This window comes from Halichoerus grypus, chromosome 5 (genome assembly GCF_964656455.1).
Source record: "Halichoerus grypus chromosome 5, mHalGry1.hap1.1, whole genome shotgun sequence".
Taxonomy (NCBI): Eukaryota; Metazoa; Chordata; class Mammalia; order Carnivora; family Phocidae; genus Halichoerus; species Halichoerus grypus.
This window is the reverse complement of record NC_135716.1, coordinates 186,464,766-186,476,296: the sequence shown is the minus strand read 5'-3', so window position 1 is coordinate 186,476,296 and position 11,531 is coordinate 186,464,766. Positions and strand designations below refer to the sequence as shown.

The 11,531-nt window shown below is 62.6% G+C and overlaps 1 protein-coding gene across 4 annotated transcripts; it reads left to right on the top strand.

Moving 5' to 3' along the window:
* The first annotated feature begins 1,329 nt into the window (after window positions 1-1,329).
* On the top strand, window positions 1,330-11,050 carry GABRD (gamma-aminobutyric acid type A receptor subunit delta). Of its 4 annotated transcripts, none has more exons than XM_036089550.2 (9): window positions 1,330-1,525; window positions 6,095-6,207; window positions 6,497-6,564; window positions 6,648-6,868; window positions 7,914-7,996; window positions 8,546-8,683; window positions 9,367-9,522; window positions 9,759-9,973; window positions 10,289-11,050. In XM_036089550.2, exons 1-9 carry the CDS (start codon window positions 1,458-1,460, stop codon window positions 10,586-10,588), a joined length of 1,362 nt encoding a protein of 453 aa, XP_035945443.1. In that variant the 5' UTR covers window positions 1,330-1,457; the 3' UTR covers window positions 10,589-11,050. The 4 variants fall into 4 exon arrangements, with proteins under 4 accessions (XP_035945443.1, XP_035945444.1, XP_077930022.1 ...); XM_036089551.2 differs by having other exon boundaries at window positions 1,332-1,525; window positions 9,762-9,973; XM_078073896.1 differs by lacking the exon at window positions 1,330-1,525 and adding an exon at window positions 1,829-2,196.
* Window positions 11,051-11,531: the final 481 nt, after the last annotated feature.

Here is an 11,531-nt window from a genome sequence, read left to right as displayed (position 1 = left end):
TGGTGGACACTCACGGCTCTCACTCTGTGCAAGGACAGGCTCAGGGCACTTGTTGAAGGATTAACTCCTCACTCTCCCAAAAACGTGTGCAGAAGGACCCACAGGAAAGAGGCCCTGAGGCCCTGAGACTTGTCCAGAGCACATGCACATACACGCAGTGTGGGAACACGCTGAGATCAGTGCTTCCATACCCAAAGGGGGCTGGGAGGACCCTCCAGAGGAGGCATTTACACTGACATCTGCCTGGCTTTCTTAGCACCCATTCCTGGCTTTAAGAAAGAAAGCTGGGAGCCAGCCCCATTCTTGGATACTTGGCATTCAAGATTGGGTTGGAAATTCCCAGCAGCAAAGCCCTTTCTAGCTGCCCCTGCTCTAGCCAACGTCTGCAGTCTTATAAGGGGGCTTAACCCACTCCAGAACAAGCTGGTCCATTTTTAGGTGTTTTCATGAGAATTCACTTTCTGTTGTCAGCTGATATCAAGTCCAGAAGTGAATAAATGAGACCAAACAAGGATAAAAGTGTTTTGAGGGAAACTGCGCAGAACTTTATATTGAAAAGAATTAAAATAGAAAATGCTCAGGGCCTTGACATCCTTAGATCTTCGTGGGGGTGCGGAGCATGGATGTCACCGTTGTTACAGCCCAGCCATCCGCAGTGCCCTTCAAAGGGGTGTGGACAGGTGTGACAAAGCCTGATCAGGCCAGACGGAGACGTCACTGCATCCCGTCACCAGGACCGCGGCCGGTGGAGCAGTGCCACGGCCCACCGCCCTCCTCTCTCCCAGGCGGGCCTTCCGAGGGTGGGCAGAGCTGCTCTGCCCGGTGATCGCTCAGGCTCTGGCTCTGCTCTGCCGTAGGTGCGAGGGGTTTGGAAGGAGCTGCTGGGGGGTGGGGGGTCTCTCTCCCAGGAGCCGGTGAACGCGAGCCCCCTCCCCGCGCCGCGCTCCTCAACTGCCTAAACCAGGTGCCCGGGACCTGTGACCCCCACAAACAGCCCCGGGGACGAGGTCGCGGCGCCCGTCGGTCTGCAGGCGCCCGGCCGGGCAGAGGGAGGCGGCGTCCAGGCGGGTCGTGGGCCTGGGTCACCGCGCCGGCAGCAGTGCTGCGGTGGGGGAGAGCCGGACCCCGGAGGGGGGCGCGGCTAGGCGGGGCGGGAGCTGGAGGCGGGGCGCTGCTGCGTGGTTCGGGGGCGGGGAGGAATCCGCGCGGCTCCGGAGTGCTGCGGGGCTCGGCGGCAGGTGGGGGCGGACGGGCGGGGCGGCTGGGGGGGCGGCCCGGTTCGGGGCGGGGCGGGCTCCGGGTTCCGCGCTCCGTCCGCCCTCGCGCCCGCGCTGCGCGCCCTCCCGCTCCCGCCCAGCCTGTGCCGCTGCCGCGGCCGCCGGAGAAGCAACTTCTCGAGCGCCCGCGCCCGGCGGGACCTCGGCGCCGCCCCCGGTCCAGCGCCGAGCGCCGAGGCCATGGACTCGCTGGCCGGGCTGCTGCCCCCGCTCCTGCTTCTCTGCGCGCAGCAGCACCGCGGCGCCAGGTAAGCGAGCCGGCGTCCGCGTGCTCCCAGGGTCGCCCTCGGTGGGGAGTACCCTCGGTCTTCATCCCCACCCCCACCCCGTCTACCCCCATCCCCCGTCTTCATCTCTCCCGCCGACTCCCGTCTTCATCCCCCCCGTCCACCCCCATCTTCCCGCTAGGACTCCCCCCCCAGCCCGTCTCCCCCGCGGGCGCTTCTCTCCAGACTCACCGCGCTGCTGCCCTTGGGGCGCGGGCCGCGGCCACCCCAGCTCCTGCCGCCCCGGGTGCTGTCCGCCGTCCCGGTGCTGAACCGGCGCCGCTCGGCTGGACGAGGGCCTGGGAGACGCTCCCAATTCTCCCGGGTTCCCCGGGTTCGCTGGGGTCCTCGGCCCCAGAGGCACTTGGCCGGTCCCTGGCTGCCTGGTGCCCTTCCAGGCGCGGGCCGAGCGCTCAGCTCGGCACGAGCGGCAGGCAGGCAGGAAGGAGCGATCCTGAGGACACGGGGGAGGAGGCTGCTCCTTTTCCCATGGGAGCAGAGCTACACAGACGAGCTTCCGCCGCAGCTAGCAGGGCTGGGGTGGACAAGATAAGGGTTGTGTGTGGTCGTCAGAAAGTTGGGGCCCAGGACGCTGTGGAATCTCCTTTCAGGGGCCGTTTCAAATGGAATCCACTGAACTCCAGAGTATGCAGGTGGGAAGGAGCCTGGGGCCTCTGGTGGGGGGTGGGGGGCGAGTAGGGGTGGGAGGTGAGGAAGTGAGGGGGTGGGGGACTGCAACGACAACTCAGGATTTCTAACTGTTGGGGGAGGGGAGGAAGGAAGAGGTTAAGAAGAAGGGTCCCCCTGGGCTGTGGCTTCCTCCCTTTGGCTTCAGGGACCAGTAGGGTCCCTGCTGGCTTGTCTCTTCTCTGGGGACTGAAAATGGGCCCCAGGTAGCCCGGCATCTCATGCACTTATCCTGGCCACCTTCCACGGGAGATGTGAAGGACCTTTTTGAAGATCACCTTGGTACAAGGGCTGCAGAAAACCAGAACAAGGACAGCCTCCCTTCCCCGCCCCCCAGCATTCCAGACTTCTGGACCCTTGGAAACTGGAAAATGTTGAACATCAGCCTGTGTTTGGGCTGTAGGCACTCAGGCAGCACATACCAGGGACGTGGGGGAGATGTGGTCAGACTTTCCTTGGTGGTGGTTGGGGGGCAGAACCAGGAAGCTCTGGGTCTGGCCACAGTGTGGCCATTGTGCCCAAGACCACAAGCAGCGTTGATGCGACCCCTGTGCTCGGGAGGGCTTTGTTCTTTTATCGAGCTCCATGGCCCCTTTCCCTCTTCTTACTTCAAGGTAACAGGAAGGGCAAAGCACGGAGGCGTGGCCATGGACGTATGTGCTAGAGGCCTGGGATCAGCTGTGGGCCCAGCACAGCCACGTAGCTGTGATTCTGAAGTCCCAGCTGCTCTGAACCCCAAAGTCTTAGCCCAAGTTTGACACCAAAGCTCATTTGGTGGCAAAGCCTGTTCTGCTCTTACATGAGTCTCATTCATCCTACTTTTGGGGCCTACTTAAACTTTCCTGCTGGGAAATTCTCCAGACACCACCCCGCACCCCAAGTCCATATGTGCATTATATTGCCTTTCTAAAAGCAGAAACATTCTGCACTCTGACCCACATCTGGCTTGGGGTTTGGGTAATGGATGTGTCTCTTTGCCCGTGCAGGGAGGCTGGCAGGCTGCGGCCCCGGCCGGGAGGAAAGCCTCTGGGCTTTGTGGGCCTTGGTGGGCGACCTTCAGACAGCGCCGTGCTGTCAGTCTGGGGCTTCCTCTCCCACCAGCTTCTGTTTCCCTCCACGCTACAAGCCAGGGGGACAGCACCCTCCCTTCCCTCGGTCCTGGTCCTCACCCCAGAGTGGTGTGGGAGGACAGGACGTGCCGGCTCTGGCCGCCGCTGCTCAGGTCAGATCCTGGGCTTGCTGGTGGGAAGGTGTTGGTGGGAGAAGAAGGAAAGTGCTGTCCTGCGTCGGCGGGTGGGGCCAAAGCTGTGCCTTCCCTGAGCCCGAAGACCCACTCGTGCGGTGGGTGCCTGAGCTTGCCGGCCGCGGCCCCCTTGGCTGGCCCCCTCTGGGCTGCTGGCACCTCCCCCTCCCTGGGGAAGCTCTCTCTGTAGCTCCCGCCTTGCCGGCTCACCGTGCGACTGTCGCCGTGTTCCTCTTCCCCCTGGTAACCGAGGTGCCAGTGCCGCTGTCGGGGACCGTGGGCTTGCGTGTGCACGGTGGAAGGATCCTCGGAGGGAAGAGGACCCCGCCGCCTTGCTCAGCGAAACCCACCTTTCCTGTCTCCAGGGGCACAGACAAGTGACAGGGTGGGCTTGTTTCTCAAGGGGTCAGTCGAGGGAGGGAGGCCCGGTAGTGCCCGACAGCTAGGTGCCAGCCACAAGTGTTTTCATGGTGCCTGCTTCATCCCAGGAGTCTGGGCATGTGTCTCCGAGCTGCTCTGTCTGTCTACACGACAGGAGCCCCTGCCCTAGGCCATCGTTGGGCCCAAGGCCATCAGATGAAGCAGAACCTCTCTCCCAAGGTGCTGGTCAGAGTCCCCACAAGCTTACCCCATGCTGAGCACCCCCCACATGGAATGTGGACCCCGTTCCCCCCTTTAGCTGCCCACCTGAACCATGGGAGGAAAGCAAGGCCCTCCACGACCCAGGCTGGCATGCAGGGCATCCTCCTTGGATGGCCCTTGACATCTCTTCACAGCTGGAAAAACAAGCAGCCCCTGTCCTAGGTGAGAAGTGAGATGGGGCTGGGAGCCTGTCCCCTCCGCACCCCCTTAGGGTTGGCAAAGGCTGAGAAGTCCACTGGCATCCTTCCAGTTCAAGGCGAGCTTCATGACCAGGGGCTTCCCCACCGTCTTGACTTCGTGCCTGTGAGTGCGCATGGGACCCAGCCGAGGAAAGGTGCGCCTGCCTGGGCCACCACCCTGAGGCCAGGCTTGGATGGTGTCTCCTGACAGCCTTGTTCCTGGCAGGCTAGCCGCTGCAGCAAGATGGCAGCTGGGCCAGTCCAAAAATAAAACCTAATACCAGTCCCTTTCCATCTGATCTTCAGGGTGACCTCCATTTGTGTTTTTCACTGGGCTTTACTTGGGGCCAGGACTTCGTTCAAGTCCTTCTCATACTTAGTTACCAAATCACCTGCCTTACCCCTGCCCTAGACCAGGTCATTGCCTAGAGGGACCAAGGCAGTCCTTCGGGATAGGTCAGGGTTTGTGAGTTTCCTTCGCTAAGGAGCTCTTGGTTCAAATTCGACCTTCTTCAAAGGGTCCGTATATGAAACAGAAAAGGGGTTGTCCCAGGCAAGCTCTCCCGGTGTTCAGCGTTATTACAGAGTAACACAAGGGTGCTGTTCTTGAACGCCCTCCTGAATGCCCTCCTCCCTTCCTGCCCGACTGTGGACGGGCCCTGCCCTCTGGCTGGGGGGCGGGGTGTGTGCGTTTCCTGGGGCTGCTCTAACAAGTGACCTCAAACTGGGGGGCTTAAGACCATAGACATTTATTTTTTCCCAGCTCTGGAGGCCGGAAGCCCGAGATCAAGCCTGAGGACAGGGCTGACTCCTTCTGGAGGGTTCTGAGGGAGGATCCATTCCTGTGGTTCTCTGCAGCTTCGGGCGCTGCCAGGGTCTGTGGCATCCCTTGCCTTGTGGCTGCATCTCTCCGATCTCTGCCTCTGTTGTAACACGGCCTTCTCCCTGTGTGTCTGCTTTCTCTTCTTATAAGGACACCACTCATTGGGTTTAGGGCCACCCTAATCAAGCACGATATCATCTTAACTAATTACAGCCCAATTTCTGAGGTTCTGGGTGGACATGAGTTTTGGGCGATGCTGTTTACCCCAGGACGGGTAAGCACAAGCAGGGGTGGGTAGCCTTTGGCAGTCTGGTGTGTACCGGCCGTACCCATACGATGAGGCCCTGCCAGGGACAAACATGACCTGCACGGGCTGCCAATGGGACTCGCTTGCAACCCTTGGCACGGGCCCCCGCTGCTCTGGGGTCAGGCTAAGCCTCAGAAGCACAGGACAATTTGGGGATCTCTGGGGCCAGGACTGGGCCTGCCTGGAAAGGGACAGAGAGCAGGAGGTCGGCTACAGTGTCCCCATGGGCCCTTCACCTTGCCCTGGGTCAGGGCACCTTGCCCTCACCCATCCCCCACTCTCCCCGGCCCTCAGCTTCCTGGTCACACATCTCTTCTCTCAAGTCACCTCCTGCAGGACACTTTACCCTCAGAGGCTGAAAGGGAGGCCGTGTGCCCTCGTCAGGGTCCTCTGAGGTTATTCATCGAGAGTCTCCAGGGGTGGGGACTCTGCCTGACGCAGCAGGCTCGCTCAAGGCCAGGTGGGCAGGAGGTAGTTGGGCAGAGAGGCTGGTGGGTGAGGCGGAAGAGTCCTGGGCCCTGCTCCTCCCTGGGGCTCCCTGGTTTTGGCAGGAGTTACTGGGATTGGCCAGGTCCAGCCTGGAGGGGCTCTCACAGTGGCTCAGGCCCAGCAGGGGACCTAGGCTCCATCCCTGGCACCCAGACTGTGACCAGTGGGCCTTTGTTTCCAGAGCAATGAACGATATTGGGGACTATGTCGGCTCCAACCTGGAGATATCCTGGCTTCCCAACCTGGATGGCTTGATGGAGGGCTATGCTCGCAACTTCCGGCCTGGCATTGGAGGTGAGGGCGGCCGGTGGGGGCATGGGTGGACCCCTGCATCCTGCTGGGTGTCTGAGCCTTGCTGGCTCTGGGATGGCTCCCCTGAGGGGTGCATCTGTGGTCCCCAAGGGGTGAGTCAGGCTTCGACAGCTAGCCCCATCAGGGAGACAGCTAGGAAGATGAATCTTCTCAGCATCTCATTGCAGACGCTCACTGCCACGGTCCTCCCTGCAAGACCCTGGCTGAGCCGAGTCCTGCCTGGCTGGGCTTTCGCTGGGTGGAGAGCCTGGCCTCAGCGCCTCCCTTGCAGGGCCCCCGGTGAATGTGGCCCTTGCCATCGAGGTAGCCAGCATTGACCACATCTCGGAGGTGAACATGGTAGGTGCCAGCCAGCCTCCGCTGCACCCCTGCCCAGCCCCCAGGGCAGGAGCAGGGCTGACGGCCGGCCCCCGGCCCCACAGGAGTACACCATGACCGTGTTCCTGCACCAGAGCTGGACGGACAGCAGGCTGGCCTACAACCACACCAACGAGACTCTGGGCCTGGACAGCCGCTTCGTGGACAAGCTGTGGCTCCCAGACACCTTCATTGTGAACGCCAAGTCCGCCTGGTTCCACGACGTGACTGTGGAGAACAAGCTCATCCGGCTACAGCCCGACGGGGTGATCCTGTACAGCATCCGGTGAGCCCGGGACCGGCCCCGCCAGGAGGCTCTGCTGGGGGCTGGCGGGCCGTCGGCGGCCCCCGGCCTCCGGCACCGCTTCACACACAGCCGCTGCGCAGGTGGCCGCTGGAAGCCCGCAGGTGCAGCTTTTCGGCCGATGCGGTGCCTTCCTGTTTCTTACGCGGGGGTGAAATTCACATAACATAAAATTCACCATTTCAATGCGAATGATTCAGTGGCATTTAGTAGATTTGCAGTGTTGTGCAAACATCACCTCTATCTGATTCCAGAACGGCTCATTCCCCGAAAAGGAGACCCTGGGCCCATGAGCACTCACCCCCTCTCCCCCCGCGTGCCCCGACGCGCTTTCTGCCCCTTCTGCACACTTCGTGTCCGTTTGTGTCTGCCTTCCTTCCTTTAGCGGTGTTTCTGGGGTTACCCCTGTTGTGAGGTTTGTCAGGATTTTGTCCCTTCTGTGGCTGAGTGGCATTCCATGGCCTGGTGTCCCCTCATGCACTCACGAGCTCTGGGCGGCTGCCACGTGCCGGCCGTCGTGGGTTGTGCTGCCGTGCGCGTGCATGTACACGCATTTGTTGAACACGAGCTTCTGACGTGTGCCTTTTGAAAACAGCATTAGCTGCCAACACTTTAAAAACCGGGGGATTTGTATTCTATGTTCTTCTGGCAAGTCAGAACATCTGGCAGCCCGGGCCGCGGGGATGCCCAGAGGCTGTCCTTTAGCGCAGGTCAGGTGCTCAGCCGGCAGTTCCCTTCTAAGCCCCCATCGTAGCCACACAGTCGAGCTTTTTGAAGGACGAGGAAAGTGAACGAAGCCCAGCTGCGATTCCTGAAGAAAGACCCACAAGTATCTGTCCACGGACCGTAGCTTTCCGTTCTCCCCCCACCTTGCCGACAGAGCCCGAGAGGCCGCTGGGCCGCCCTCCTGGAGGTGGCCCCTCTGGGTGGGGGGCTGGGGCGTCTGTGCCTGTGGGGGCAGGAGGACCACAGCATGGCGGGCGCCGGCCTCGCTCCCGGAGACCTCACCAGCATGTTGTCTGGGCAGAATCACCTCCACGGTGGCCTGCGACATGGACCTGGCCAAGTACCCCATGGACGAGCAGGAGTGTATGCTGCACCTGGAGAGTTGTGAGTGCCCTTCCGGGGGCCGGGACAGGGTGGGGCTCTGCTCGGGGCAGGCGGTGCTTGCGTCTCCGGTGGCTCTGCTGGGGGAACACAGGGGGCTCACACTGTCGGGGAGCTTTGCAGCTGGCCTGGCTCGGGGACCGGGAGGCAACTGGGACAGGCCCCGTGCAGTCAGAGGCCTGGGCTGAAGAGAAGGAAGAGAGAGCTGGAAGCCCTGACCAGCCCGGCCCTCTTCCCAGGGGTCAGTGCCTTGCCCGGGACAGATGGGTGGGGAGCCCAGACGAGGCACGTATTTGTGTCATTCGGCCAGTGTGACAGCCCCTGTGGGTCACCTGCAGATGGTGACCTGCCCTTTGTCTAGCTCTTCTGGCCCTGTCCTCCTGCCTGGGGTGCTGGGCATGGCCGCAGGCCTTCTTGCTCCTGGCTGGGTCTTCCCGTGCTGTCCCCTGTCTCTGCCGTATCAGGCTCCCCATGTGGACGGGGTGCTCCTGCTGGGGGCTTCCAGGGGCTGGGGGACACCAGGCTCTGCTGCCCACCGGGGCTCTCCTGCAGATGGCTACTCATCTGAGGACATCGTTTACTACTGGTCTGAGAACCAGGAGCAGATCCACGGGCTGAACAAGCTGCAGCTGGCTCAGTTCACCATCACCAGCTACCACTTCGCCACAGAGCTGATGAACTTCAAATCTGGTAATGCAGCTTCTCGGGGCCTCTTCCTATGAGCCTGGCTTGTGGTTTTCTGGCACTTTTAACTAAGCTGTTAGTCGACTCTGAGGACCCCCTGAGGAGGCAGCTGGAAAGCCACGGATGGGCACAGGCTGCACCGGACCCGGGGACTCAGGACGCCACAGTGCGGACGTGGGTCAGGCTTTCTCTGCCTCATTGCTCTGTCCTTTGCTGCTTCCTGGAGGCCAGCAGCGCTTGGGGTTTGGGGAACACGAGGGGCGAGGGCGTCAGGGGCCACGCCTCCTGGGGCTGCCTTGTCTCCTGCCCACTCCTGCCCCTTCCCAGCTCCTACCGTGTGGTCACTGGTACCAGCGAGCCCCGCTGGCTCTTTCCTTTAGCTTGACTGTGCACCGAGGAGGGCCAGGAGAGGTGAGCCGGCCACACGGCGGGGAGAGTCCCCTGGGCCAGTGCAGCACTGGAACCTGTCTCCTCTCCTTCCTCTGGGTGGCCCTGCAGAGAGCCAGCCTCTCTCCCGGGACAAGACCCAGGGCAGGGGAGACCCCTGGCCCATCAGGGTGTGTGGGGGAGGTGACGAAGGCAGGGGTCTGGGGTTCGCAGTGGCCCCCAGTGCCTGCCAAGCCTTCCACTCCACCCGAGTGCCGCCGCGTGTGGGGGTCAGGTCCCAACCGGGAGCGTTTCCCCGGCAGCCGGTCAGTTCCCTCGGCTCAGCCTGCATTTCCACCTGCGGAGGAACCGGGGTGTCTACATCATCCAGTCCTACATGCCCTCCATCCTCCTGGTCGCCATGTCCTGGGTCTCCTTCTGGATCAGCCAGGCAGCAGTGCCGGCCAGGGTGTCTCTAGGTACGGGGCCCTGACCGTTCCTCGGAGGGAGCTGGCGGAGGGCGGGAGCCCAGAAGTAGGACCCAACCCTGCTAGCCACAAGCTCGGGTCTTGCCCCCCAGCCCCTTGCTCCCAGCTGTCCTGGGTCAGTGGCCAGCCGGGCCGGGCCAGGCCAGAGGAGCCTGACCTGCCCTTGGGCCAGGGGTAGGGGTGCGGGAGATGACAGGGGCCCCAGCAATGTCACCGCCCCTTCCCAGCAGGTATTACCACGGTGCTGACCATGACCACGCTGATGGTCAGCGCCCGCTCATCCCTCCCACGGGCCTCGGCCATCAAGGCGCTGGATGTGTACTTCTGGATCTGCTACGTCTTTGTGTTTGCCGCGTTGGTGGAGTATGCCTTCGCCCACTTCAGTGCTGACTACCGGAAGAAGCAGAAGGCCAAGGTCAAGGTCAAGGAGCAGAAAGCAGAGGTGAGGCTGAGCCTGCCGGCTCTCTGGTGTTCAGGATCAAGGACAGCCTCCCCCACCCCCTCCTGGTGCCCCCAAGCCCCACTCCCTCCACCCCCAACACAGAGGGGCAGCAGCGCTGGGGCCACTTTTCCTGGGACCCACTCAGGACCCTCTGCCCACTGCTCTGGGGAGGTCGCCTGCCTCCCCCGGCGCACGAGAGCAGGCCCAGACTCTGGCCCGTCCTGCTGCTGGACGCGGGCCCAGGTTGGGGGACCTGAGGGGGGGAGCCTGCCGTCGGCTCAGCCGTGTCTCCTACTGCCCCCCCGCACCGTGCAGATGGATGTGAAGAACGCCATCGTGCTCTTCTCCCTGTCGGCTGCTGGGGCCACCCAGGAGCTGGCCGTGTCCCGCCGGCACTGCCGCAGGCCTGGGAACCTCATGGGCTCCTACAGGTGTGTGGACATGGAGATGGGAGAGGCCAGGAAGCAGGGGGGCGCCCGCGCGGGGGGCCAAGGAGGCCTCCGCGCGCTTTTCAAGCCCATTGACGCAGACACCGTGGACATGTACGCCCGCGTGGTGTTCCCTGCGGCCTTCGTGGCCGTCAACGTCCTCTACTGGGCGGCCTACGCCATGTGAGGCTGGAGGTGGGGCTTCGCCTGCCCCGGAGCCCCCAGCCCCTGGGAGAGAGGCTCTTGGGTTGATGTGCCTGCTCTGCCTGTTTCGAAGGGGGCCCGACAACAGGCCGCATAAAACAAGAGGAAAACGCTGGCCTCCCTAAGTACCCCAGGCTCTGTCCCCACCATCACCTGGAAGACCACCCTGGGGCTCTCCCGTGCACCTCTCCTGCAGACCCCCGGCCCGGCTCCTCCTGGGCGGCAGAGCCAGCCTGACCCGAGGCTGAGCCAGGCAGGCTCAGGGCCCTTGAGGAACTCTGCATTCGATTCAGAAAACAATCCTGACTAGGCATGTACTCTGTGGGCTTGGGACCAGGTCGTGGGAGGCGGGGCGTGGGCGGTGCTACCTCCTTGGTGAGATGGTGGAGAACGGCGTCCGTGGGCCGTGGGTCCCAGCATGAAATAAAACAAAGCCTTCGGCTGCTGGCTGTGTTCTCTGTCTCTGAGGCTGAGCTCGGCTGCAACCTTGCTGACTAGAGAGTTGTCCTTGAGCTGTGGGCTCCCTGGGCTCAGGACAGAGGGGTCTGGAGCTGTCTCACAGGCGAGCCATGTGGCCACGTCCTTGGGCATCGGTGGGAGGGGCGGAGGTGCAGGGACCTGGAGCTCGAGGAGTCACACCCCACCTTGGTCTCTTGGTCCCACGGCCAGGGTACCACAATGCTGTCTTCTTGGACGTGGTGATGGGCGAAGGGAGGCCGCTGAGTCCCCACAAATACCACTCAGCCCCTTCTCATCTCTGCGGCCACCACGGACGTGGGGTGACAAGGCTGCAGCAGGGTGACGGGGCTTGTTGGTCACCGGAGATCTGAATAAGGGGGTCCGGATTTTCCACGGCACCAAAGCAGAGCAAGTTATCACACTCAGAGGCAACCGGAGCCGGCAGTGAGAGAAGCTGTGGTCGCTGC